At 37.9% G+C, this 27783-nt stretch overlaps 1 protein-coding gene across 3 annotated transcripts in view; it reads right to left on the bottom strand.

The window, feature by feature from the left end:
• The window catches only part of ZC3H12B (zinc finger CCCH-type containing 12B), a 172226-nt gene that overhangs the window by 59828 nt on the left and 84615 nt on the right, over nt 1–27783 (bottom strand). Inside the window, exons 1-3 of one of the 3 annotated variants that reach the window (XM_034649836.1) lie at nt 19550–19609; nt 18641–18680; nt 17026–17786 (exon numbers count right to left, since the gene is read on the bottom strand). In XM_034649836.1, the coding sequence (XP_034505727.1) occupies nt 17026–17633 (608 nt within the window). In that variant the 5' untranslated portion in view covers nt 17634–17786; nt 18641–18680; nt 19550–19609. Of the gene's footprint in view, nt 1–17025; nt 17787–18640; nt 18681–19549; nt 19612–27783 lie in introns of those variants that run through there. The other 2 variants (XM_034649837.1, XM_034649835.1) reach the window with 2 other exon arrangements.

Here is a 27783-nt window from a genome sequence, read left to right as displayed (position 1 = left end):
GGCTAACAGACACATGAAAAAATGTTCAAAATCTTTAGCCATCAGGGAAATTCAAATCAAAGCCACACTGATATACCACCTTATGCCAGTTAGAATGGCAAAAATAGACAAGGCNCAAAGATAGACAAGGCAAGAAACAACAATTGTTGGAGAGGATGTGGAGAAAGGGGATCCCTCCTACATTGTTGGTGGGAATGCAAGTTGGTACAGCCACTCTGGAAAACAGTGTGGAGGTCCCTTAAAAAGTTAAAAATTGAGCTACCCTATGACCCAGCCATCGCACTACTGGGTGTTTAACCCAAAGATACAGACGGAGTGAAGAGAAGGGCCATATGCACCCAATGTTCATTGCAGCCTTGTCCAAAATAGCTAAATCATGGAAGGAGCTTAGATGCCCTTCAACAGATGCCTGGATTAAGAAGTTGTGGTCCATATATACAATTTAATAGTACTCAGCTATCAGAAAGAATGAATTCTCAACATTTGCTGCAACATGGACGGCACTGGAGGAGAATGCTAAGTGAAATAAGTCAAGCAGAGAAAGACAATTATCATATGATTTCTCTCATCTATGGAACATAAGTACTAGGATGATCGCTAGTGGATGAAAGGGATATAGAAAGGGGGTAATCAGAAGTGGGAATGAAACATGAGGGACTATGGACTATGAGAAACAAACTGAGGGCCTCAGAGGGAGGGGTGGGTGAATGGGATAGACTGGTGATGGGAGGTAAGGAGGGCATATATTGCATGGTGCACTGGGTGTTATACGCAACTAATGAATCATCGAACTTTACATCGGAAACCGACAATGTAGTGTATGGTGACTAACATAATATAATAAAAAATCATTAAAAAAAAAGAAATAGGAAAATAAAACCTCCACAAAAGCAATCGTCCAGGGCTTGATGGATTCCCCATGGAATTCTACCAAACATTCAAAGAAGAAATAATACCTATTCTCCTGAAGCTGTTTCAAAATAGAAACAGAAATAAAACTGCCGAACTCAATCTATGAGTCCAACATTACCTTCATCCTCAAAACTGGCAAAGACCCATCAAAAAGGAGAACTCCGGTAGGAGAAGAAGGGGCTAAAGAAAGGGGGTTAATCAGAAGGGGGAATGAAGCATGAGAGACTATGTACTCTGAGAAACAAACTGAGGGCTTCAGAGCGTAAGGGGGTGGGGGAATGGGATACGCTGGTGATGGGTAGTAAGAAGGGCACGTATTGCATGATCCACTGGGTGTTATACGCAACTAATGAATCATGGAACTTTACCTCAAAAACTATGGATGTACTGTATGGTGACTAACATATTATAATAAAAATATTACTATAATGAAAAAAGGAGAATTACAGACCAGTATGCCTGATGAATATGGATGTCATAATTCTCAACAAAATCCTAGCTAATGGGATCCAACAGTACATTAAAAGGATTATCCATCACGACCAAGTGGGATTCAACCCTGGGGTGCAAGGGTGGTTCAACATTCGCAAATCGATCAGTGTGATAGATTTTATCAACAAGAAAGGTGTCAAGAATCATATGATCCTCTCAATAGATGCAGAAAAAGTATTTGACAAAATACAGCATCTTTCCTGATTAAAACCCTTCAGAGTGTAGGGATAGAGGGTACATTCCTCAATTTCATAAAAACCATCTATGAAACACCTACAGCGAATAACATTCTCAATGGGGAAAAACTGAAAGCCTTTCCCTTAAGATCAAGAACACGACAAGGATGCCCACTCTAGCCACTATTGTACACCATAGTACTAGAAGTCCTAGCAACAGCAATCTGAGAAGAAAAAAGAAATAAAGGTATTCAAATAGGCAAAGAAGTCAAACTCTCTCTCTTCACAGATGACATGATACTCTATATGGAAAACCCAAAAGACCTACCCCCAAATTAGTAGAACTCTTACAACAATTCAGTAATGTGGCAGGATACAAAATCAATGCTCAGAAATCAGTTGCATTTCTATACACGAACAATGAGATTGAAGAAAGAGAAATTACGGAATCCATCCCATTTACAATAGCACCAAAAATCATGCAATATCTCGGAATTAACCAGAGAGGTAAAGGATCTATAAACTAAAGATCACTGTGGAAAGACATTGAAGAAGACACAAAAAGATGGAAAAACATTCCATGCTCATGGATCAGAAGAATAAACATAGTTAAATTGTCTATGCTACCCAGAGTAATCTACACTATCAATTCCATCCCATTCAAAATACCAATGACATTTTTCAAAGAACTGGAACAAGCAGCCCTTAAGTTTGTGTGGAAGCAGAAAAGGCCCTGAATTGAAAAGGAAAAACAAAGCTGGGGCATCACGTTGCCGGATTTCAAGCTATACTACAAAGTTGTGATCACAAAGACAGCATGTTACTGGCGCAAAAACAGACACATAGACCAATGGAACAGAATAGAGAACCCAGATATGGACACTCAGCTCTTTGTGCATCTAATCTTTGACAAAGCAGGAAAAAAAAAACATCCAGTGGAAAAAAGAGTCTCTTGAATAACTGTTGCTGGGAAATTGGACAGCTATATGCAAAAGAAAGAAACCCGACCACTCTCTCAGACCATTCGCAAAGATCAACTCCAACTGGATGAAGGACCTCAATGTGAGACAGGAATCCATCAAAATCATAGGGAGAACATAAGCTGTAACCTCTTTGACATCGGCCACAGCAACTTATTTCATGACATATCTCCAAAGGCAAGAGAAACAAAAGAAAAAATGAACTTGTGGGACTTCATCAAGATAAAATTTTCTGCACAGCAAAGGAGATATCCATCTGAACAAAGAGGCAACCCACAGGATGGAAGAAGATATTTGCAAATGACACTACAGATAAAAGTCTGGTAGCCAAGATCTATAAAGAACTTCCCATAGTCAATATCTGAGAAACAAATAATCAAATCAAAAAATGGGCAGAAGATATGAACAGACACTTTTCCAATGAAGACATACAAATGGCTAGCAGACATGTGAAAAAATGTTCAAAATCATTAGCCATCAGAGAAATTCAAATCAAAACCACATTAAGATACCACCTTACACCAGTTAGAAATTCAAAAATGGACAAGGCAAGAAACAATGAATGTTGGAGTGGATGTGGAGAAAGAGGACCCTTTGGTGGGAACTGTTGATGGAAATGCAAGTTGGTATAGCCACTTTGGAAAACAGTGTGGAGGTCCCTTAAAAAGTTAAAAATTGAGCTACCGTGTGACCAAGCAATTGCTCTCCTGGGTATCTACCCCAAGGATAGAGATGTAGTGAAGAGAAGTGCCATATGCACCCTAATCTTCATAGCAGCACCGTCCACAATAACTAAATGGTGGAAGGAGCTGAGATGCCCTTCAACAGACAAATGGATTATGAAGATGTGGTCTATATATACAATGGAATATTACTCAGCCATCAGAAAGAACAATTACCCAGCATTTGCAGCAACATGGACAGGACTGGAGGAGTTTATGCTAAGTGAAATAAATCAAGCAGAGAAAGACAATTATCATATGGTTTCACTAATTATTGAACATAAGAAATAGCCAGGAGATTGGTAGAAGGAAGGGAAGAATGAAGGGGGGTAAACAGAAGAGGGAATGAACCACGAGAGACTATGGACACTGGGAAACAAACTGAGGGCTTCAAAGGGAAGGTGGGTGGGGGATTGGAATAGGCCATTCCTGGGTATTAAAGAGGGCACATATTGCATGGAACATTGGGTGTTATATGCAAACAATGAATCATGGAACACTACATCAAAAACTAAGGATGTACTGTATGGTGACTAACATAATAAAAAATTTAAACAAAAAAGATGTATGATAGATCTTGAGAAATAAAGTACTACAGCATTCACAATAGTATCTAACTCCTGGTTACATGTGGAAGAAGACATTGTTTCCTCTACCTCTCAATTTAATTTTATGTGCCTATCACAAACAAATGACCAATAAATACTGCTGTCATTTCTATTATTCTGAGAAGGAAAAGCAGTTGATTTAGAGTCTGAAGTTCTGCAATTTAATTCTGGCTTTGTGTAACTGTGGACAAATAGGCCCCTTCATTTCTCTGGGCCTTAATTTCCTTGCCTACAAATGATTGAATAGCTTGATCATTTTTTAGCACTGTTCAGCTTTTAAATGATATAATCTTCTAATTATCAGTTTTGTAAATAGTCATGCTATAATCTTAATTCTATGTTTCTTTCTTTTCCTATCTTTATGAGGATTTACTCAGTTAATAAAAATTAATAGGGGCGCCTGGGTGGCACAGTGGTTGGGCGTTTGCCTTCGGCTCAGGGCATGATCCTGGCGTTATGGGATCGAGCCCCACATCAGGATCTTCCTCTATGAGCCTACTTCTTCCTCTCCCACTCCCCCTGCTTCTGTTCCCTCTCTCGCTGGCTGTCTCTATCTCTGTCGAATAAAGAAATTTAAAAATCTTTAAAAAAATTAATTAAAAAAATAAAGCCTAGACCTGTAAGTTACTAAGTGTCTTTGTGACGGTATATATCACTTTGTTCTGTAAATTAGCTTAGATACATATTATGATCCAAGTTCCAAGCCAAATTCTGCCTAGCAGGTGGGTCAGTGGCATCTTTTGGGCTTAAAGAATATGATGGCATTTATATTTGAACGACTTAATAACTGTGAAATGGATTTTTTCTCCCCAAGGAGGCAGCTCTTACAATGAACATACCCTTTAGGATCATAGCTTATATCAGTATGTGAATCACAGGTACACCACTACTGCAAATGTTAAGCAAATGTTGTAGATGACAAAGCATCATGATTTCAAGGCAGACTCATATAACATGCTGAGGAACAATAGATGTTGATATGTAGTTTGTCCAGCAAGTACTAATCTAATGATAAAGTTACAGCTAACCAATGGAGAAAATAAGCCAAATTTAGATTAACAGCACTAACAAATTCGCAAGCAGACTATACCAGTGAACTTTCACCATGTGAAATGTTATTTCAGGATAAATGGGACTCATCAGTAACTAACCTGTCAGAAAAGGAAGGAGATGCTAACAAGGACACAACTGGCAATTTTAGAAAATCACATGGTCCACAATGCACTATTTTAATGTGCTCTAAAAATAAGGTTTAGTGCTGCTTTTTTGGGGAGGGCTTTATTTAAATTGTGTGAGGCATCTTTAATTTGGTAAAGCAACTCCTACAGAAGGCAAAAGTTCATCTTCTCATCAGTATGACAGATTGCTACTGGCATAGACTAGATATGTTGAAACTAATTATCTTGTTAACTAATCTCTTCAGTATTCCTTACAAAGCAAAGGAACCATACTACAGTGTCTTTTATAACCAGCAATCCTTGAACAGATGTCCAAAAATAAGGAAGATCTTATATCACTGTGAAGTCAATGTCCTCAAGGAAGTCCTGGGTTCTTATCATCCCTACATTAAAAAAAAAACTTACAGTAATAGAGGCATTGGAGGCACCTGGGTGGCTCAGCCATTAAGTGTCTGTGTTTGGCTCAGCTCGTGATCCCAGGGTCCTGGGATGGAGCCCTGCATTAGGCTCCCTCCTCAGCAGGAAGCCTGTTTCTCCCTCTCACGATCCCTTTGCCTGTGTTCCCTCTCTCACTGTCTCTCTCTGCCAAATAAATAAAATCTTGAAGAAGAAGAAGAAGAAGAAGAAGAAGAAGAAGAAGAAGAAGAAGAAGAAGAAGAAGAAGTAGTAGTAGTAGTAGTAGAGGTCTTGGGAAACTGGTCCAATCTAAGGTATTTTGAATGGTCTAGTTTGGCAAGAGGTTGAGTTTTGCAAATCCCATACCTCTTCCCCTCAGAAATTACTGTAGTTTATGCCAATTTGGAGAAGAGCAGAGTTACCTTTGGCCCTTTGAACATAGATATCACCCTCTGATTTTCACTGGCCCACTGCATCATTCTGATTACTTTAGTATTGTATACAGGCCATTTAACTTCCTTGTTACTATGCTTCTAGTTTTCCCTGAGTAAAACAGGGGAGATGGCTCACATTCTCTACCCACCTTGACTATGCTGTCATGATTTAAAGGTTTGGAAAAGGAAACCTGTAAATGTATTCTCTGCTACCAGGAAGAATGTCAAATATTCTTTTTTTTTTCCTTTAAGATTGTATTTATTTATTTGAGAGAGAGAGAGTGACATAGAGAAAGCACAAGCTGGGGGAGGGGTAGAGGGACAAGCAGACTCCCCACTGAGCTGGGAGCCTGAGGCAGGGCTTGATCACAGGACCCTGAGATCACGACCTGAGCTGAAGTCAGAGACTTAAATGTCTAAGACATCCAGGTGTCCCTCAAATATTCTTAATAACACTAATAGCCACATACTATTGCATTATATTGTCACAGAAGCATTGGAGTCAGATTCAGATTTTATTACAAGCAGTGTCATTTATTACTCGCATAACCTTGGGCAGTTACTCAGCCTCTCTGAACCTGAGTCTCCTCACCTGCAAAAATGAGCCTCATTAGCCTGTTCTTGCAGGGTTTATAGTGAGGATTAAATCGTGAATGCAGAAGTGCCTGGCACTTGTAGTGATGAGCACTGGGTGTTATATGTAAATGAGGAATCACTAAATTCTACACCTGAAACTAATATTACTCTGTATATTAGTTAACTGTAATTTAAATAAAAAATTGAAAAGAAGGGGAAAAAAACGGAACAGATATTTAGAAATGATAATTTCATTTCATTCATTTGAAACCAGAAGATGTAAGTTCAAGTTCTCACTGTCATACATTACTAACTATAGCAAATGACCTCAAGAAAATGGATAAAGAAAATGTGATATATATATATATGTGTGTATATATATAATATGCAAATATATATATATATAATGGAATATTACACAGCCATCAAAAAATGAAACCTTGCCATTGGCAATGACATGGATGGAACTAGAGGGTATTATGCTAAGCAAAATAAGTCAAACAGAGAAAGACATTATCATTTGATCTCACTGATATGTGGAAATTTGTTCTTTTTTTCTGCTTAGGGGTTTATCAGAATCACCTCAGAAGTTTTTTTTTATTATTATTATGTTCAATCAGCCAACATATAATACTTCATTAGTTTTTTATGTAGTGTTCAACAATCCATTAGTTGCCTATAACACCTGGTGCTCACCACGACACATGTCCTCCTTAATATCCATCACCTGACTACCCCATCCCCTCTACCCCCTCCCTTCTGTAACCCTGAGTTTGTTTCCCAGAGTCCAGAATCTTCCTGGTTTGCCTCCCTCTCTGATTTCTTCCCATTTTGTTTTCCCTCCTTTCCCCTATGATCCTCTGTGCTATTCCTTAGGTTCCACATATGAGTGAAACCATATGATAATAGTCTGTCTCTGCTTTATTTATTTCACTAACCATAATGAACTTCAGTTCCATCTATGTTGATGCAAATGATAGGTATTCATCCTTTCTGATGGCTGAATAATATTTTATTGTATATATGAACTACAAATTCTTTATCCATTCCTCTCTTGAAGGGCATCTTGGCTCCTTCCACCATATGGCTGTTGTGGACATTGCTGCTATGAACATTGGGGTGCAGGTGCCCTTTCTTTTCACTACATCTGTATCTTTGTTATAAATACCTAGTAGTGTAATTGCTGGGTCAAATGGTAGCACTATTTTTAACTTCTTGAGGAACCTCCATGCTGTTTTCCAGAGTGGCTATACCAGTTTTCATTCCCACCAACAGTGTAAGAGGTTCCCCATTTCTCCACATCCTCCCCAACATTTGTTGTTCCATCTCTTGTTAATCTTTGCCATTCTAACTGGTCTAAGGTGATATCTCACTATAATTTTGATTTGTATTTCCCTGATGGCCAGGGATGTTGAACATTTTTTCATGTGTCTGTTAGCCATTTCTATGTCTTCTTTGGAGAAGTGTCTGTTCATGTCTTCTGCCCATTTCTTGACTGGATTATTTGTTTTTTGGGTGTTGAGTTTGAGAAGTTCTTTATAGATCTTGGATACCAGCCTTTTATCTGTTATGTCATTTGAAAATATCTTCTCTCATTCCGTGGGTTGCCTCCTAGTTTTGTTGACTGTTTCCTTTGCTGTACAGAAACTTTTTACTGTGATAATGTCCCAATCGTTCATTTTTGCTTTTGTTTCCCTTGACTTGAGAGACATGGCTAGCAAGAAATTGCTGTGGCCGAGGTCAAAGAGGTTACTGCCTGTGATCTTCTCCAGGATTTTTTTAAATTTTATTTTATTATATTATGTTAATCACCATTCAGTACATCCCCAGATTCCGATGTAAAGTTTGATGCTTCATTAGTTGCGTATAACACCCAGTGCACCATGCAATACGTGCCCTCCTTACTACCCATCACCAGTCTATCCCCTTCCCCCACCCCCTCCCCTCTGAAGTCTTCAGTTTGTTTCTCATAGTCCATAGTCTCTCATGTGTCATTCCCCCTTCTGATTACCCCCCTTTTCTTTATCCCTTTCTTCCCCTACCGATCTTCCTAGTTCTATGTTCCATAGATGAGAGAAATCATATGATAATTGTCTTTCTCTGCTTGACTTATTTCACTTAGCATTATCTCCTCCAGTGCCGTCCATTTTGCAGCAAATGTTGAGAATTCGTTCTTTCTGATAGCTGAGTAATATTCCGTTGTATATATGGACCACAGCTTCTTAATCCAGTCAACTGTTGAAGGGCATCTCGGCTCCTTCCATGATTTGGCTATTGTTTCTCCAGGATTTTGATGGATTCCCATCTCAACTTCAGGTCTTTTATTAGTTTTGAGTTTATGTTTATGAATAGTGTAAGAGAATGATCCAGATTCATTCTTCTGCATGTGGCTGCTCTATTTCCCCAGCACCATTTATTGAAGAGACTGTCTTTTCCATTGGGTATTCTTTCCTGCTTTGTTGAGGATTAGTTGATCATAGAGTTGAGGGTCCATTTCGGGCTCTCTATTCTGTTCCATTGATCTATGTGTCTGTTTTTGTGTCAATACCATGCTGTCTTGATGATCACAACTTTGTTATGTAGGTTGAAGTCAGGCATTGCGATAGACTGATTTTGGTTTTCTTTTTCAACATTCCCCTGGAGATTCTGGGTCTTCTTTTGGTTCCATACAAATTTTAGGATTATTTGTTCCAGCTCTGTGAAAAATGTAGATGGTATTTTGATAGGGATAGCATGTAAAGTGTAGATTGCTCTGGGTAGCATAGACTTTTTAATAATTTTTTCCCAATCCATGAGCATGGAATGTTTTTCCATTTCTTTGTGTCTATCTCAATTTCTTTCATAAGTGTTCTATAGTTTCTAGAGTATAGATCCTTTACCAGTTTGGTTAAGTGTATTCCTAGGTATCTTACAGTTTTTGGTTCTATTATAAATGGAGTAGATTTCTTAATTTCTCATTCTTCAGTTACATTGTTAATGTGTAGAAATGCAACTGATTTCTGTGCATTGATTTTCTATCCTGCCATGTTTCTGAATTGCCCTATGAGTTCTAGTAATTTGGGGGTGGAGTCTTTTGGGTTTTCCACATAAAGTATAATGTCATCTGTGAAGAGAAAGAGTTTGACTTCTACTTTGCCAATTTGAATGCCTTTTATTTCTTTTTGTTGTCTGATTGCTGAGGCTAGGACTTCTAGTACTATGTTGAACAATAGTGGTGAGAGTGGGCATCCTTGTCATGTTCCTCACCTTAGGGAAAAAGCTCTCGGTTTTTCCCCATTGAGAATGATATTTGCTGTGGGCTTTTCACAGATGGCTTTTATGATATTGAAGTATGTTCCCTGTATCCCTATACTTTGAAGAGTTTTAATCAGGAAAGGATGCTGTATTTTGTCAAATGCTTTTTCTGCATCAATTGAGAGTATCTTCCAGTTCTTGTCTTTTCTTCTGTTAATGTGAGCTATCATGCGGATTGATTTGCAAATGTTGAACCTCCCTTCCAGCCCAGGAATAAACCCCACCTGGTCTTGGTGAATAAGCCTTTCAAAGTACTGTTGCATCTTATTGGCTAGAATCTTGTTGAGTATTTTGGCATCCATGTTCATAAGGGATATTGGTCTGTAATTCTCCTTTTTGATGGCCTGTTTGTCTGGTTTTGCAATCAAGGTAACGCTGGCCTCATAGAACAAGCTTGGATGTTTTCCTTCCATTTCTGTTTTTTGAAACAGCTTCACACAGACTGAGGGCTTCAGAGGGGAGGGGGGTGGGGAATTGGGATAGAGCGGTGATTGGTATTAAGGAGGGAACATATTGCATGGTGCACTGGGTGTTATATGCAAATAATGAATCATGGAACATTACATCAAAAACTAAGGATATTCTGTATGGTGACTAACATAACATAACACAAAATTATTATTAAAAAATAAAATAAAATAAAAGTATAAAAAAAGAAACAGCTTCGGTGAAATAGATATATCTTTAAATGTTTGGTAGAATTCCCCTGGGAAACCATCTGGCCCTGGACTCTTGCTTTTTGGGAGGTTTTTCATTACCGCCTCAATTCCTCATTGGTTATTGGTCTGTTCAGGTTGTCTATTTCTTCCTGTTTCAGTCTTGGTAGTTCATAAGTTTGCAGGAAGGCATCCATTTCTTCCAGATTGCCTAGTTTGTTGGCATATAGTTGCTGATAATAATTTCTAATAATTGTTTCTTTTTTTATTATATGTTAGTCAACCTACGGTATGTCATTAGTTTTTGATGTAGTGCTCCATGATTCATTGTTTGTGTATAACACCCAGTGTTCCATGTAATACATGCCCTCCTTAATATCCATCACTGGGCTAGCCCATCCCCCACCCCTCACTCGTCTGAAAACAAACTAATAATTGTTTCTATATCCTTGGTGTTAGTCATGATCTCTCCCTTTTCATTTGTGATTTTATTAATTTGGGTCTTTTCTCTTTTCTTTTGGATAAGTCTGGCCAGAGGTTTATTGATCTTCTTGATTCTTTCAAAGAACCAGCTTCTAGTTTCGTTGAACTCTTTTACTGTTCTAGTTTCTCTTTCACTGATTTCTGCTCTAATCTTTATTATTTCTCTTCTCCTGCTTGTTTTAGGCTTTATTTGCTATTCTTTCTCCTGGTCCTTTTGGTGTAAGGTTAGCTTGTGTATTTGGGATTTTTCTAATATTTTGAGAGAGGCATGGATGGCTATGTTCTTCCCTCTTAGGACCGCCTTTGCAGTATCCCATAGGTTTTGAACCAATGCTACATTTTCATTGCTTTGCATGAGTTGTTTAAGTTCTTCTTTAATTTCCTGGTTGACCCACTCATTATTTAGCAGGATGCTCTTTAACCCCCAAGTGTTTTAGTTCCTTCCAAATTTCTTTTTGTGGTTGAGTTCCAATTTCAAAACATTTTTGTCTAAAAATATGCAGGGGGCGCCTGGGTGGCACAGCAGTTAAGCGTCTGCCTTCGGCTCAGGGCGTGATCCCGGCGTTATGGGATCGAGCCCCACATCAGGCTCCTCTGCTATGAGCCTGCTTCTTCCTCTCCCACTCCCCCTGCTTGTGTTCCCTCTCTCACTGGCTGTCTCTATCCCTGTCAAATAAATAAATAAAATCTTTTTAAAAAAAAATAATAAAAATAATGAAAATATGCAGGAAATAATCTCAATGTTTTGTTATCAATTGAGAACTGATTTCTGATTCATTATGTAATCTATTCTGGAGAAAGTTCCTTGTGCACTCAAGAAGAATGAATATTCTGTTGTTTCAAGATGGAATGTTCTGTATATATCTACGAAGTCTATCTGGTCCAATGTGTCAGTCAAAGTTACCGTTTCTTTGCTGATCTTCTGCTTAGATGATCTGTCCAATCCTGTGAGTGGACTGTTGAAGTCTCCTACTATTAATGTATTATTATCAATATCATTCTTTATTTTGATTATTAATTGGTTTATACAATTGGCTGCTCCCATGTTGGGGACATAGATATTTGCAATTGTCAGATCTCCATGTTGGATAGACCTTTTAAGTATGATATAGTGTCCCTCTCCATATCTTACTACAGTCTGGTTTAAAACCTAATTTGTCTGATATTAAGATTGCTACCCCAGCTTTCTTTTGAGGTCCATTGGCATAGCAAATTGTTCTTCATCCCCTCACTTTCAATCTGGAGGTGTCTTTAGGTTCAAAATGAGTCTCTTCTAGTCAGCATATGAATGGGTCCTTCTTTTTTATCCAATCTGAAACCCTGTGTCCTTTGATGGGAGTATTCAGCCCATTTACATTCAGAGTAACTACTGAAAGATCTGAATTTAGTCCCATTGTATTACCTTTAAAGTCCCTGTTTCTGTAGATTGTCTCTGTTTCTTTCTGGCTTATATTACTCTCAGGGTCTCTCTTCACTTACAGAATCCCCCTTAATATTTCTTGAAGGGTTGCCTTGGTAGTCACATATTCTTTCAGTTTCTGCCTGTTGTGGACGCTCTTTATCTCTCCACCCCTTCTGAAGGACAACCTTGCTGGATAAAGTATTCTTGTCTGCTTGTTCTTCTCATTTAGTACCCTGAACATGTCTTGCCAGCACTTTCTGGCTTGCCACATTTTTGTGGATAGGTCTGATGTTATTCTGATGCTCGTCCCTCGATATGTAAGGAAACTTCTCTCCCTAGCTACTCTCAGGATAGTGTCTGTTGCTGTATGATTTGAAAGCTTCATTATTATAAGTCAGGGTGTTGATCTATCTTTATTGATTTTCAGAGGGGGTCCTCTCTGCCTCTTAGACATGAATGCTTATTTCCTTCCCTGGATTAGTGAAATTCTCAACTATGATTTGCTCAAATATACCTTCTAGCTTTCTTGCTCTCTCTCCACCCACTTGGGTATCCCAATAATTCTGATATTGGAACATTTCATGGTATCATTAATCTCTCCACACCTTTTTTCATAGGTTACTAGCAGCCTATGTCTGTTTTCCTCAACTTCCTTCCTTTCCATCGCTTATCTTCTAGATCACTGATTCTCCCTTCTGCCTCATTTACCCTGGTTATTAGAGTATCCAGTTTAGACTGCATCTCATTCATAGCATTTTAAAGTACGGTCTGATTAGATCTCATTTCTGCCCTTACAGATTCTATATTGTCACTAATGCTTGTTTCAAGCCTAGCTATTGACTTTATGATTCTTTCCTGAATTCTATGTCTGAATCTTGCTTATATCCCTATTGATTAGCTCTGTGGCAGAGAATACTATCTCTGGTTCTTTTTTGTGTGAGATCCTCCCTCTTGTCATTCTGTCCAGAGAATGATGGGTGGGCGAATGAACAGTCCAAAATATCAACTACATCCCAAACAGGTTGCACCCTAGCAACATCCTGAGTAGTTGGAAGCCACCACAGAAAAATAAAGCCAAAAAGAAACACAAGAATAAAATTAAATTTAAAAAAGTGGGGAGGGGAAGAGGGAGTATAATCTTGCAGTGTGGACAAAGCAGGGTGTTCCACTTGTTCCTGGGTGAATTTTAGTCCTTGTGTTAGAAGACATTACCACCCAACATTTCAACAAACGTAAAACTTATATATATAAAGAGAGAGTGAAAAAGGAGTAAAATGAAGCATATATCTATAAAAATATAGGTGTGAAAAATACAAGTTAAAAACCAACTATGAAATATAAGTTGGTATAATAAGCATCTAGTTGAAATGAGAAAAAGGTAAAAAGAAAGAAAAGAGAAAAAAACCTAAGAAAAAGAAAAAAAAGGAGAATTTTATCTGAAAAATAAATGAGTCATGAGGCAACACCTGGAGCTCAATATACTGTTTTCCTTTGGCACTGGAATTTTACAGTCTTATTGGATACATAGGCTCATCATCCACCTGTTCTTCCAGATGGTCTTTTGGGGGAGGGGCCTGTTGTGCTCTTTCTCAGGTGTCCCTGTGTGGGCAGAGTTGCCCCACCCCCTGTCAGGGGGGTGGGCTCAGTGAAAACTGGTCCTATGTGTAGCTTTTTTCCCCTGGAGGTTTTCCCCGTCTCTTCAGAGAATCAGAGCGAAAATGGCTGAGCCAAAACCTCTGGCCCAGAGCAGAAAGATCACAGTCTGCCCTCTTTAATAAACCCTCCAAGACAAACAGTCTCCACTTCTGTATGCACTGAAAACTGTAGCCTCTCACTGTGTGCACCCACTGCAACTTTCTCAGAGGTAGTCCTAGGGGCCTGGGAGTGACACTGACCTTTTTGACTCTAAGACCACAAGTGGCCATGGGCTTTCATGCACACCTGAAGCTCCTTGATTGTGTCTGGGTGCTGCTCTAATGTTCTTTCTGGGCCACGACTGCCCTTCAAGCTTTTACCTGGTCGGGCTCAGGTTCTAAACTTTTTCAGGCTGCTCAGGAAAAGTGCAATTATCTACCAGCCTGGCTCATGCTTTATGGTGATCCTAGCTGAGAATCCCCTTCTGTGTTCACTGACCATAACCTACTTCCTGACTCCACTGCTCAGGCACTCTACCAGTTCAGGCTCCCCTGTTCACTCTGTGACTCCTCCGATCCTGAGACCACAATGCCGTGCCCTACCTAGAATTCTGCCTTTTCATTTCCAGAGCCCCTTTCAGAGATTTCTAAGGATTCTGATTTTGCACTCAGGTGTTATATCACTTTCCAGGAACCAGCTTATTAAGGCTCCCTCCCCCTTCTGTTTATCTTCCAATATCTTCCCATAGATTCACAACTCTGCAAGTCATACCTTGCAAAAAGCAGTAGCTTTTCTGCTTGTAGAGATTCAGATATGTATTCTTACATCTCAGGTTGATTTCATGGGTGTTCAAAATGGTTTGATAGATATCCAGCTAAATTCAGGGGATTAGTTGAAATGGGGTCCCCTACTCCTCAGCCATCTTGACTCCCTCCCCTGATATGTGGAATTTAAGAAACAAAGCAGAGATCATAGGGGAAGAGAGGAAAAAATGAAACAAGACAAAACCAGAGAGGGAGACAAACCATAAAAGACTCTTAATCTTAGGAAACAAACTGAGGGCTGCTGGAGGGGGAGGGAGTGAGGGGATGGGTTAACTGGGTGATGGAAACAGGGGAGGGTATGTGTTGTAATGAACACTGGGTATTATATAAGAGTGATGAATCACAGACCTGTACCCCTTAAACAAATAATACATTCTATGTTAATTTAAAAAAGAACATCATTGAACCTTGTTGAAGTCTAGTTTTCTCATCTGTAAAATAAAGTTGCTGTGAGGATTAAATAGAACTATATACTAAAATGGACCTCCAGGTAGTCTGCTAAGCAACTCCTGTATAGAGCAATGGTATGGTTCATAAGACTTGTGCTATCTCTGCTCCCTCTCCAGGAACATCCAGTAGTGTGCTATGTGCTGTGAGAAAAACAAAGGAGACATAAAACAAGGCCCCTGTCCTGCAGAACAATGGGATAACAAATGAAAAACTTGCTAGTCTAAGGCTTCTTACTTTTGTTCTGATTCTGTACAGTCTAAGATTCCAGGGAGTTCAAGCAATGATAGACTCAGAAGGAAACAGGCTGGGAATTTAAAAAAAAAGATTTATTTACTTATTTGAGAGAATGGGGGAGGGGCACAGAGGGTGAGAATCTCAAACACACTCCTTGTTGAGTGCAGAGCCTGATGGGGGGCTTGATCTCACAACCCGGATTTCAGTACCTGAGCCAAAAACCAAGAGTTGGATGTATAACTGATTGAGCCACCTGGGCACCCCAATCCTTCAGAGTTTTGAAGACAAACTGAATGACAACTCATTTTAGAAATAAGAAGAGGTTTTTATTTTGATGAAGTCCCAATAGTTTAGTTTTGCTTTTGAAAAAAAAAAAAAGAAATGGAAGAAGGGATTCTTAAAGATCTCTGACATGAAATAAAAAATTATATGAGAAAGTATGGAATGAAGTATGAAAGCACTCTTCATAATGTATTTACTTAGGTTCTACAGCAAATCACCACACATTTAGTGTCTTAAAATAACTCCAACTTAGTTTTAGTTCAGGAGGTCAGAATTCTAAAATCAATGTGCTGACAAGACTGTGTTGTTTCTGCAGGCTTCAAGAGAGAATCTGTTTCCTCACCATTTGCAGTTTCAGAGGCTGCCCACATTCCTTGGCTCATGGCTTCTTTGTTATATCACACAACCTCTTGTTTCTGTCATCACATCTCCTACTACTCATTCTTATCCTGCTGCCTCTTTCCCTCTTATAAGGACCTTTGAGATTATAGTGAGTCCACCTTGATAAACCAGTATAATTTCACTTATCTCAAATCCTTAACTTAATCAAACCTGCAAAGTCACTTTTAGCATGTAAGATAACATAACCCGGGATTCCAGGGATTAGGATGTGAACATCAAAAGGGAGTTATTATTCAACTTACCATAGCTTCTGTAGCTCAGAGATAATCAATGGGATTAAAAAAGTCAGGATGGTATTTATGAAAGCAGTACATCTTGATGGGCATGAAGATAAGAAAGAGGTCACTGCTAGGTTGGGGAATGACATGGACATAAGCAGTGGGGTTAGAAATCAGCATAATTTACATGGAGGCTGATGTAAACCCAGTAGGTGTGAAAAATACAATCAAATAGGAGGAGAGAAAGGTCGGATCACAAAGCCAGGCAAAGGGATCCAAATTTGGTAGAATGGCAATTGGGAGTTACTGCAAGTTCCCGAGTAAGCCCCCAAGTGATGTTATAAAGGCATTCTCAGGATGATTCATCCAGACAAGTAGAGGTGGGAGAAGGGGCCGCAAAAGGAACAAAGGTTAAATGATTATGCTTCTATTGAAGAATCACTGATGTCTAAGCTGTTTTCAGGGTACCTGAAAACAAATTGCCCACAATTTCAAAGGAGAGAGAAAGGACCATGGCAGGATCATTTTAGCCTCTCTCCACCTACAAGAGCACAAGCCACGGACAACAACCAGGAAACTCTCATAGCATTTAACAAAGAAAGATGATTTCTATGAGCTCAGGGAAGGTTTTTTTTTTTCTTTTTTAAAGAGCAAAAATACACTACACTTACCTCATTGCCACATTACTTCCATCTATGACAACTGGCCTCAAATTTTCACTGCTGTCTATTTCATCTTCAAGAGATAGTTCAGGACTTGTGGTCTCTCTGGAGCTGGAACCCCGAGGCACTAACAGACTCAAGCTGACCTGCCCTTCTGAATCACCTTTGTTCCCAAGTCTGACGAGCTCTGCTAATACATCATTAATAAGTGATTCTGGGCCCAGCTTGTTCAATACTGATTGAATCTGTGCCTCTGCATAGCCCAGCTTTAGAGCAAAATCCATCTTCGCTTGGTATTCCTTTTCCAAGTCAAGCTTCCCCTCTTGCAGAATGCTGCTCTGGGAGAAGCTTGGATGGTCTAAGCAGGGTGATCTATAGAGCTGACGGTGTGGCTTAGAGGGAATCCCCTTTTTTTTCATCTGAGCATCCCCAGGTTGGTGGCTATTGTCATTGTTGCTGCTCTTAAGGCTCATCTGTTCAGGGTCACTTTCAGAGTTCATCCACTCTTCAGAGTCAGCATTGCTGTGCTCTATGCTGTCCTGCTTAGACTGTTGTTTCTCTTCCTTGGAGGCATTCTTCTCCATTTTTGGTGTCTCTACTGCAGCCGTGGCCGTCATCCCTTTCAGTGGGCAGTCTGAGGTCTAATCAGTTCTTTTTCTTTTTAGCCTGCTTGGAATCCACATACAGTTACATTCCTTTGTGGTAAAATGTGGTAGTGTTGCTGCAAGAGTTTGCCTGTTTGGTTCGGTATGTTCAGATGCTACCAGTCCCTACAAATAAACAAACATACCACAATCATGTTTAGTAAAATTCTGGAAAAGCATTTCAGAATGCAAAGGTTTCTTTGTAAGAAACTACAGGCTGTATGACATTTAATTTTTGTGCTTCAAATGATTGGACTCATCTTACAATAAAGAAAAAAATTCTTTAATAATTCCAATTCTTTAATAATTCTAAGCATAAAATTTCAGTGGTGACAATAATGCTGTAATCCCCCCCACACAAAATAAATCACGCTATAGTTAACTGCTAATCATAACAACTTTGAGAAAGAAAAACATAGCATTTCAACAAGAGTCAAGAATATATGCATACTTGAAAGGATACTCTCTTTTCTTTTCTGCTAGGCAAGTTTTCCCAAATCTCACACCAGATCCCTCTTGATAAAGCTGAGTTCCACTTCTGAAGAGCACAACATCTTCAGCACTACTCTTTGCAAAATATCAGGGATTCTATCTACTGGGTAGACTAGAAAACCATTGAAATTGTTTTCAAGCAATTGAAGTAGAGTATAAGGTGACAAGTAGATAGGTGTGCTCCAGATTTTTAAAAAATGGGTCTGTGTACACTCTTGAATTGTATCTGCAGCCTCTTTTATTTATTGCAATTATATTTATTGTTTTGTAAAAAGGAGAAAATTGTCAATTTATTGTCACAATAAACCAAAACATTTTGAAAAGAATATTAATTACAAAAGAGAATTAAGAACAATTTTATTTCTGAGATCCTCCTCTCACTTATCACATCTGTCCCTGCAGTTTTGAGTTCTAACTTGGCCAAAGTGTTTTTTCCTCAGTTTGAGCCTTGGTTTCCTTATATATAAAATGAGAATATTGATACTTACCTCACAAGGTAAGGATTATGTAAGATGAGTAAGGAAAGTGCTTAGAAAAGTGAATAAAACATATAGTAGGTTCTCAACATATGTAAAGGATACAACAGACACCATCAAAAGATTGGTTTTTTTTTAAGCAGTCTAAAAGAGAAGCAAAGGCTGTAGACCTGTGAGCACTGACAAGCTCTTCAGATAGCAGCAGTGTTCACTAATCTAAAACCAGATTATCTATGTAACCAATGTACTAGGGTTTTCCAGTTACCCTTTAGTAATATTTACACAAACAAGAAAAAAAGTCACCAATAGCTCTATCTAAGAATAATATGGATAAGTGCTTGTGTGCTTTAGGAAAGTCACATTTAGAAACATTATATGCACACAGAATTGACATCTCAGAACTGATATTCTGGTAGCATATGACTTCTATAATGATTATACTACCACTTGTAACTTCAAATTTTCTCTTAATGAATTAGCCAATATGTAGACATCCATTTTATTTTCACTTCTCTATTAATCTCTTATTTGAATTTTGAAGTCTATTTCCTCTATAAGTTCCACATTTACTATCTGACTTACATTTTATTATCTTCAAAATAATTTCTAGTGTACATAGGACATTGAAAATTTCCCCTTGCATTTATTCATAGCTCAAAAGTCACTTTTAAAACGTCAATGTTTATAAGACTAACTGTATATTTAATTGGCAAAGGAGAGGTACCTGTAGAAAATAAGTTTGTTCCTAGCTAATGGACCATAAAATATTATTTTCTTCTCTATTCTCTTATTATTTTGCTCTGTCTGAATTAACATTAACGTGAGCACCTTCACCATGTTCATGTATACAATACATTACATGTCACATAGAGTACAAGTTCAATACACAGTAGCAAATTTAAGGTCAGAAAAAAAACTCACAACATAAGAAATCGTCATTGTAATGGCTGCTTTTATCGTGAAAGTTTCCTACTCAATGACCTAAAGCAGAAGAGAAATAGATATCTTAGTAAACATAAACTTGGATTTACCTTTATAACTCTTAAAAAAGAAGATATTAAGAAAAATGCTGACAGTCTGTCCTAAAACCTGTGTATATGTGTAGGTGTCATGTGTTTTTTGTGTTTGTTTTATAGAACAGTAGAAACTTCTTGAGACAAAGATGGCAGGAATGCTTTTCATTTGAAAGAACAGTCACTGAGTGCCAGACACTGAAATAAGGCCTGGATCTATAAAGAAAAAACAGAATTGATTCTGTCCTCACAGAACTCACAAACTAATAAATATTAGCTAGACATGGCTCTAATAAGTGCTAAAACACAATTCTATAGAGGTGGCCATCTATTATTGTCCAAGCTGAGACACTTATGAGAATAAAAAGAACATCACTAATAATTATGTCAGATCATTAGGCATAAAAATTATGTATGCCCCATGCAAACATGGATGTATGGCTGGTCCTTCAAATTGCTTGAAAATTTCCATTTTTATACAAAAGAGGGAATGGTAAATCTGTCAGTGGAGTGAGAGTTAAAGGTAGTGGTTATAGGGATTAGGAATGAATTCAAGAAGGATATAATATTTGGAGTAATTTTCTGTCTAATAAATTAATAAACATTTACTTAGTGCTATGTGCCAGGAAACATGTTAGGAGCTCGGAACATAAAAACAGGCATAATCTCTCTCCTAATCTCAATGTTCTTATAGTGGAGACAGATAATAATCAAAAAATTATATAATTTATAATTAAAAAATTTGACCAGTGATTAAATGTTTAAAAAAAAACAGGAAGGCATCAATTGAGCCTTAAAAAAAAGAGTAACAATTTGCTGGTAGGGAAGAGTTTTCTAAATTATAAATATATAAACATAAATATGACACTCTGTTTTTAGTCAACACCACATTCTTAATATTATGGGTAAGGGGAGATAAATGAAAGCTTTGAGGATGGATAAAGGAAAATAGTTAATTCTGCCCAAAAAGGAAACTAAGTAGAGAGAAAAATTTCAAAAATGATGTTCTACAAGACAGGGGTGTCCACTCTGACCATTAAAATTTAATAGCACTGAGCATCTTAGCTTGAGCAATCAGACAGCAAAAAGATATAAAAGGCATCCAAATTGGCAAGGAAGAAGTCAGATATTCACTACTTTCACACAACATGATGTTTTATGTAGAAAACCTGAAAGAATCCACCAAAAAAATTGCTAGAACTAATACATGAATTCAGTAAAGTCACAGGATAAGAAATAAACATACAGAAATCTGTTCTAATACTATACACAAATAATGAAGCAGCAGAAAAAGAAATCAAGACATCAATCCCATTTACAATTGCACAAAAACCCATAAGATACCTAGGAATAAACCTAACCAAAGAGGTAAAAGATCTGTACTCTGAAAACTATAGAACACTTGTGAAAGAAGTTGAACAAGACACAAAGAAATGGAAAAACATTCCATGTTCATGGATTGGAAGAAGAAACATTGCTAAAATGTCTATACTGGGGCGCCTGGGTGGCACAGTCATTAAGCATCTGCCTTTGGCTCAGGGCGTGATCCTAGCATTATGGGATCGAGCCCCACATCAGGCTCCTCTGCTATGAGCCTGCTTCTTCCTCTCCCACTTCCCCTGCTTGTGTTTCCTCTCTCGCTGGCTGTCTCTATCTCTGTCAAATAAATAAATAAAATCTTTAAAATAAACTAAAATAAAACAAAATAAAATGTCTATACTACCCAAGTTAATCTACACATTTAATGCAATCCTTATAAAAATACCACCATTTTTCACAGAACTAGAACGAACAGTCCTAAAATTTGTATGGAACCACAAAAGACCCCAAATAGCCAAAGCAATCCTGAAAAAAAGCAAAGCTGGAGTCATCATGATTCTGGACTACAATCTATATTATAAAGCTGCAGTCATCAAGACAGGATGGTACTAGCACAAAATAGACACATAGATCAATGGAACAGAATAGAGAACTCAGAAATGGACCCACAACTATATGGTCAATTAATCTTCCACAAAGCAGGAAAGGATACTCAAAGGAAAAAGACACTCTCTTCAATAAATGGTATTGGGAAACCAGGACAACAATATGCAGAAGAATGAAACTCGACCACTTCCTAACACCATACACAAAAATAAATTCAAAATGGTTGAAAGACCTAAAAATGAGATCTGAAACCATAAAAATCCTAGTGGATAACACAGGCAGCAACCTCTTTGACCTCAACTGTAACAACTGCTTATTATGTACACCACCAGAGACAAAGAAACAACAGCAAAAATGAACTTTTGGAACTTCATCAACATAAAAAGCTTCTGCAAAGGAGACAACCAACAAAACTAAAAGGCAGCCTATGGAATGGGAGAAGATATTTGAAAATGATGTATCTAATAAAAGTTTAGTATCCAAAATCTATAAAGAATTTGTCAAACTCACACCCTAAAACCAAAAAATCCAGTTAAGAAATGGGCAGAAGATGAGAATAGACACTTTTTCAAAGAAGACATATAGAGGGCTAACAGGCACATGAAAAGATATTGAACATTACTCATCATCAGGGAAATACAAATCAAAACCACAATGAGATACCACCTCACACCTTTAAGAAGGGCTCAAATTAACAACACAAGAAACAACGGATGTTGGTGAGGATGCGGGGAAAGGGGAACCTTCTTGCATTGTTGGTGGCAATGCAAACTGGTGCAGCCACTCTGGAAAACAGTATGGAGGTTCCTCAGATAAAAATATAACTACCTTATGACCCAGAAGTTGCACTATTAGATATTTACCCAAATGATACAAAAATACAGATTTGGAGGGGTTCATGCACCACAATATTTATAGCAGCATTATCAAAAATAACCAAACTACGATGAGACCCCAAATGTCCATTGACTGATGAATGGATAAAGAAGATGTTCTATGTATATATACAATGGAATATTACTTAGTCATCAAAAAGAATGAAGAGAAGGCATCACAACCAACACCAAGGATATATGAACAATTTTAAGAACATATTATGAGCAACTACATGCCAACAAATTAGGCCATCTGGAAGAAACAGATGCATGCCTGGAAACTTATAAACTACCAAAACTGAAACAGAAAGAAATAGAAAACCTAAACAGACCCATACCCAGCAAGGAAATTGAAGCAGTCATCAAAAATCTTCCAGCAAACAAGAGTCCAGGGCCTGATGGCTTCCCAGGGGAATTCTACCAAACATTTAAAGAAGAACTAATGCGCATCCTACTGAAGTGGTTTCAAAAAAAGAAAGGGAAGGAAAACTTCTAAACTCATTCTATGAAGACAGCATTATTTTGATCACCAAACCAGAGAAAGATCCCACCAAAAAGAAGAATTACAGGCCAATATCCCTGATGAACAAGGATGCAGAAATTCCAACCAAGATACTAGCCAATGGTACATTACAAGGATTACTCAACATGACCAAGTGGGATTTATTCCTGGGCTGCAAGGGTGGTTCAACATTCAAAAATCAAGTAACGTGATAGATCACATTAATAAAATACAAGACAAGAGCCATAAGATCTTCTCAATTGATGAAGAAAATGCCTTTGACAAAATACAGCATCCTTTCTTGATTAAAACTCTCCACAGTATAGGGATAAAAAGAATATATGTCGATATCAGAAAAGCCATCTATGAAAACCCCACAGCAATATCATTCTCAATGGGGAAAAACTGAGAGATTTTCCCGAAGGTCAGGAACACAACAGCGATGCCCACTCTCACCTCTGTTGTTCAACATATTATTAGAAGTCCTAGCCTTCACAATAAGGCAACAAAAAGAAATAAAAATCATTCAAATTGGCAAAGAAGAAGTCAAACTCTCTCTCTCTTTGCAGATGACATGATAATTTATGTGGGAAACCCAAAAAACTCCACCCCAAAATTGCTAGAACTCATACAGGAATTGAGCAACATGACAGGATATAAAATGAATGCACAGAAATCAGTTGCATTTCTATACACTAACAAAGAAGCAGAAGAAAGAGAAATTAAGGAATCGATCCCATTTACAATTGCAGCCAAAACCATATGATACTTAGGAATAAACCTCACCAAAGAGATCTGTACTCTCAAACCTACAGAACACTTATGAAAGAATTTGAGATAGACACAAAGAAATGGAAAAGCATTCCATGGTCATGGATTGGAAGAAAATTGTTAAAATGTCTATGTTACCAAAAACAATCTATACATTCAATACAATCTCTATCAAAATACCATCAACATTTTTCACAGAGCTGGAAAGAATAATCCCAAAATCTGTATAGAACCAGAAAAGACCCCAAATAGCCAGAGGAAAGTTGAATATGAAAACCAAAGCTGGTGGTACCACAATGCCTGACTTCAACCTATGTTACAAAACTGTAATCATTAACAGAGTATGGTGCTGGCATAAAAAAAGAGACATAGATCAGTGGAACAGATAGAGAACCAGAAATGGAACCTCAACTCCATGGTCAACTAATCTTTGACAAAGTAGAAAGATACCCAATAGAAAAAGGAAAGTCTCTTCATTAAATGGTACTGAGAAAATTGGACAGCCACATGTAGAAGAATGAAACTAGACCACTTTTTTACATCATACAAAAAGATAAACTCGGAATGGATAAAGACCTAAAAGTGAGACAGGAATCCATCAAAATCCTAGAGGAGAACACAGTGAGCAATAATTTTGACCCCAGGAACAGCTACTTCTTGCTAGACATGTCTCCAAGGGCAAGGGAAACAAAAGCAAAAAGTGAGCTATTGGGACTTCATCATGTTTAAAAGCTTCTGCAAGGCAAAGGAAATAGTGAACAAAACAAAAAAGCAACCTATGTAATGGGAGAATATACTTACAAATAACATAACAGATAAAGGGCTGGTATCCAAGATCCATAAAGAACTTACAAACTCAGCACCCAAAAAACAAATAATCCAGTCAAGAAATGGGCAAAAGACATGAACAGACATTTCCCCAAAGAAGATATACAAATGGCCAACAGACACATGAAAAAATGCTCCACATCACTTGGCATCAGGAAAGGGCAAATCAAAACCACAATGAGATACCACCTCACACCAGGCATAATGGCTAAAATTAACAAGACAGGGAACAACAAAGGTTGGGGAGGATGTGGAGAAAAGGGAACCCTCTTACACTGTCAATGGTAATGCAAGTTAGTACAACTGCTTTGGAAAACTGTGGAGTCCCTTAAAAAGTTAAAAATTGAGCTACCCTATGATCCAGCCATTGCACTATTGGGTATTTACCCCAAAGATACAGACGTAGTGAAGAGAAGGACCATATGCACCCCAATGTTCATAGCAGTATTGTCCACTATAGCTAAATTGTGGAAGGAGCTGAGATGCCTTTCAACAGATGACTGGATTAAGAAGTTGTGGTCCATATATACAATGGAATATTACTCAGCCATCAGAAAGAACAATTACCCAACATTTGCAGCAACATGGACGGGGCTGCAAGAGATTATGCTAAGTGAAATAAGTCAAGCAGAGAAAGACAATTATCATATGGTTTCACTCATTTATGGAACATAAAAAATAGCAGGAAGAAGGAAGGGAAGAATGAAGGGGGGTAAACAGAAGGGGGAATGAACCATGAGAGACTATGGACTCTGGGAAACAAACTGAGGGATTCAGAGGGGAGGGGAGTGGGGGATTGGGATAGGCTAGTGATGGGTATTAAGGAGGGCATGTATTGCATGGAGCACTGGGTGTTATATGCAAATAACGAATCATGGAACACTACATCAAAAACTAAGGATGCACTGTATGGTGACTAACATAACATAAGAAATAATTATTACTAAAAAAATAAATAAATAAAGCTACTCTACAACCCAGCAATTGCAACACTGGGTATTTACCCCAAAGATACAGATGTAGTGAAATGAAGGGGTGCCTGCATCCCAATGTTCATAGCAGCAATGTCCACAATAGCCAAACTGTGGAAGGAGATGAGATGTCGTTTGACAGATGGATGCATAAAGAAGATGTGGTATGTACATATAATGGAATATTACTCAACCATTGGAAAGAATGAATACCTACCATTTACATCAACATGGATGAACTGGAGTTTATTATGCTAACTGAAATAAGGCAATCAGACAAAGACAATTACCTTATGGTTTCACTCGTATGTGGAATATAAGAATTAGTGCCAAGGATCATAAGGGAAGGGAGGGAAAACTGGATGTTAAGAAATCAGAACGAGAGACAAACCATGGGAGACTCTTGGCTCTGGGAAACAAACTGAGGGTTGCTGAATTGAAGGGGGTGGGGGATGGGATAATTGGGTGATGGGCATTAAGGAGGTCACGTGATGTGATGAGCACTGGGTGTTATACACAACTGATGAATTATTGACCACTACATCTGAAACTAATGTTATACTATATGTTGGCTAATTGAATTTAAATTAAAAAGAAAAAATATGGCATTGTTATTTTGATGAGGATGGCATTGAAAGTATAGATTGTTCTGGTCAGCATAGACATTTTAACAATGTTTATTCTTCTGATCCATGAGCGTGGAATGTTTTTTCCATCTTTTTGTATCTTTTTTCAATTTCTTTTGTAAGTGTTCTGTAGTTTTTAGAGTATAGATGTTTTACCTTTGGTTAGATTTATCCCAAGGTATCTTAAGGTTTTTGGTGCTATTGTAAATGGAATCAATTCCCTAATTTCTATTTCTACAGTGACATTGTTAGTGTATAAGAAAGCAACTGATTTCTGTGCACTGATTTTGTATCCTGTCACATTACTGAATTGCTGTGTGTGTTCTACTAATCTGTGGGTGGAGTCTTTTGGGTTTTCCACATGAAGTATCATGTTATCTGCTAAAACAGAGAGTTTGACTTCTTCTTTGCTGTTTTGAATACCTTTTACTTCTTTTTGTTATCTGATTGGTGCTGCTAGGACTTCTAGTACTATGTTGAACAATAGTGGCGAGAATGGGGATACTTGTCGTGTCCCTGCTCTTATGGGAAAGGCTCTCAGCTTTTCCCCATTGAGAATGATATTCCCTATGGGCTTTTCATAGATTTTTTTAAATGAAATTGAGGAATGTACCCTCTATCTCTACCCTTGGAAAAGTTTTAATCTGGAAAGGATGCTGTATTTTGACGAATGCTTTTTCTGCATCAATTGAGAGGACCATATTGTTTCTGTCTCTTCTCTTATTTTGTGTTCTATCACACTGATTGATTTGTGAATGTTGAACCACCTTACATCCCAGGGATGAATCCGATCTGGCCGTGATGGATAATCCTTCAATGTACTGTTGGATCCTATTACCTAGGATCTTGTTGAGAATTTTAGCATTCATATTCATCAGGGATATTGGTCTGTAATTCTCCATTTGGATGGGGTCTTTGCCTACTTTTGGGATCAAGGTAATGCTGTCCTCATAGAAGGAGTTTGGAAGTTTTCCTTCTGTTTCTCCTTTTTGAAATAGCTTCAGGAGAATAGGTAATATTTCTTCCTTGAAAGTTTGGTAGAATTCCCCAGGGAATCCATTAGGCCCTGGACTCCTGTTTTTGGGGGAGGTCTTTGATCACTGCTTCAGTCTCATTACTGTTTATTGGTCTACTTAGGTTGTCCTTTTTTTCTGTTTCAGCCTTGGTAGTTTATAGATTACCAGGAAGACATCCATTTCTTACAGGTTTCTTAAGTTATTAGCATATAGTTGTTGATAACAGTTTCTGATAATTGTTTCCATTTCCTTGGTGTTAGTGGTCATCTCTCCCCTTTCATTCATAATTTTGTTAATTTGGGACCTTTCTCTTTTCTTTTGGATAATTCTTTCCCGTGGTTTATCGATCTTATTAATTCTTTCAAAGTACCAGCTTCTAGTTTCGTTGATTGGCTTTTCTCTATTTCTGGTTTCTAATTCACTGATCTCTGCTCTAATCTTAGTTATATCTCTTCTAGTGAGTGGCTTAGGCTTTATTTGTTGTTCCTTCTCCAGTTCTTTAAGGTGTAAAGATAGTTTGTGTATTCTGGATTATTCTACTTTTTTTTTTTTTGTGAGGCTTGGATAGCTATGTATTTATCCCTAAGGACTGCCTTTTTTCAAAGTGCTGGAACAAATGATCCTAAA

The sequence above is a fragment of the Ailuropoda melanoleuca genome, chromosome X (genome assembly GCF_002007445.2).
Source record: "Ailuropoda melanoleuca isolate Jingjing chromosome X, ASM200744v2, whole genome shotgun sequence".
NCBI lineage: Eukaryota > Metazoa > Chordata > Mammalia > Carnivora > Ursidae > Ailuropoda > Ailuropoda melanoleuca.
Note: the sequence above shows the minus strand (reverse complement) of the source record. Positions and strands in the feature narration are given on the sequence as shown.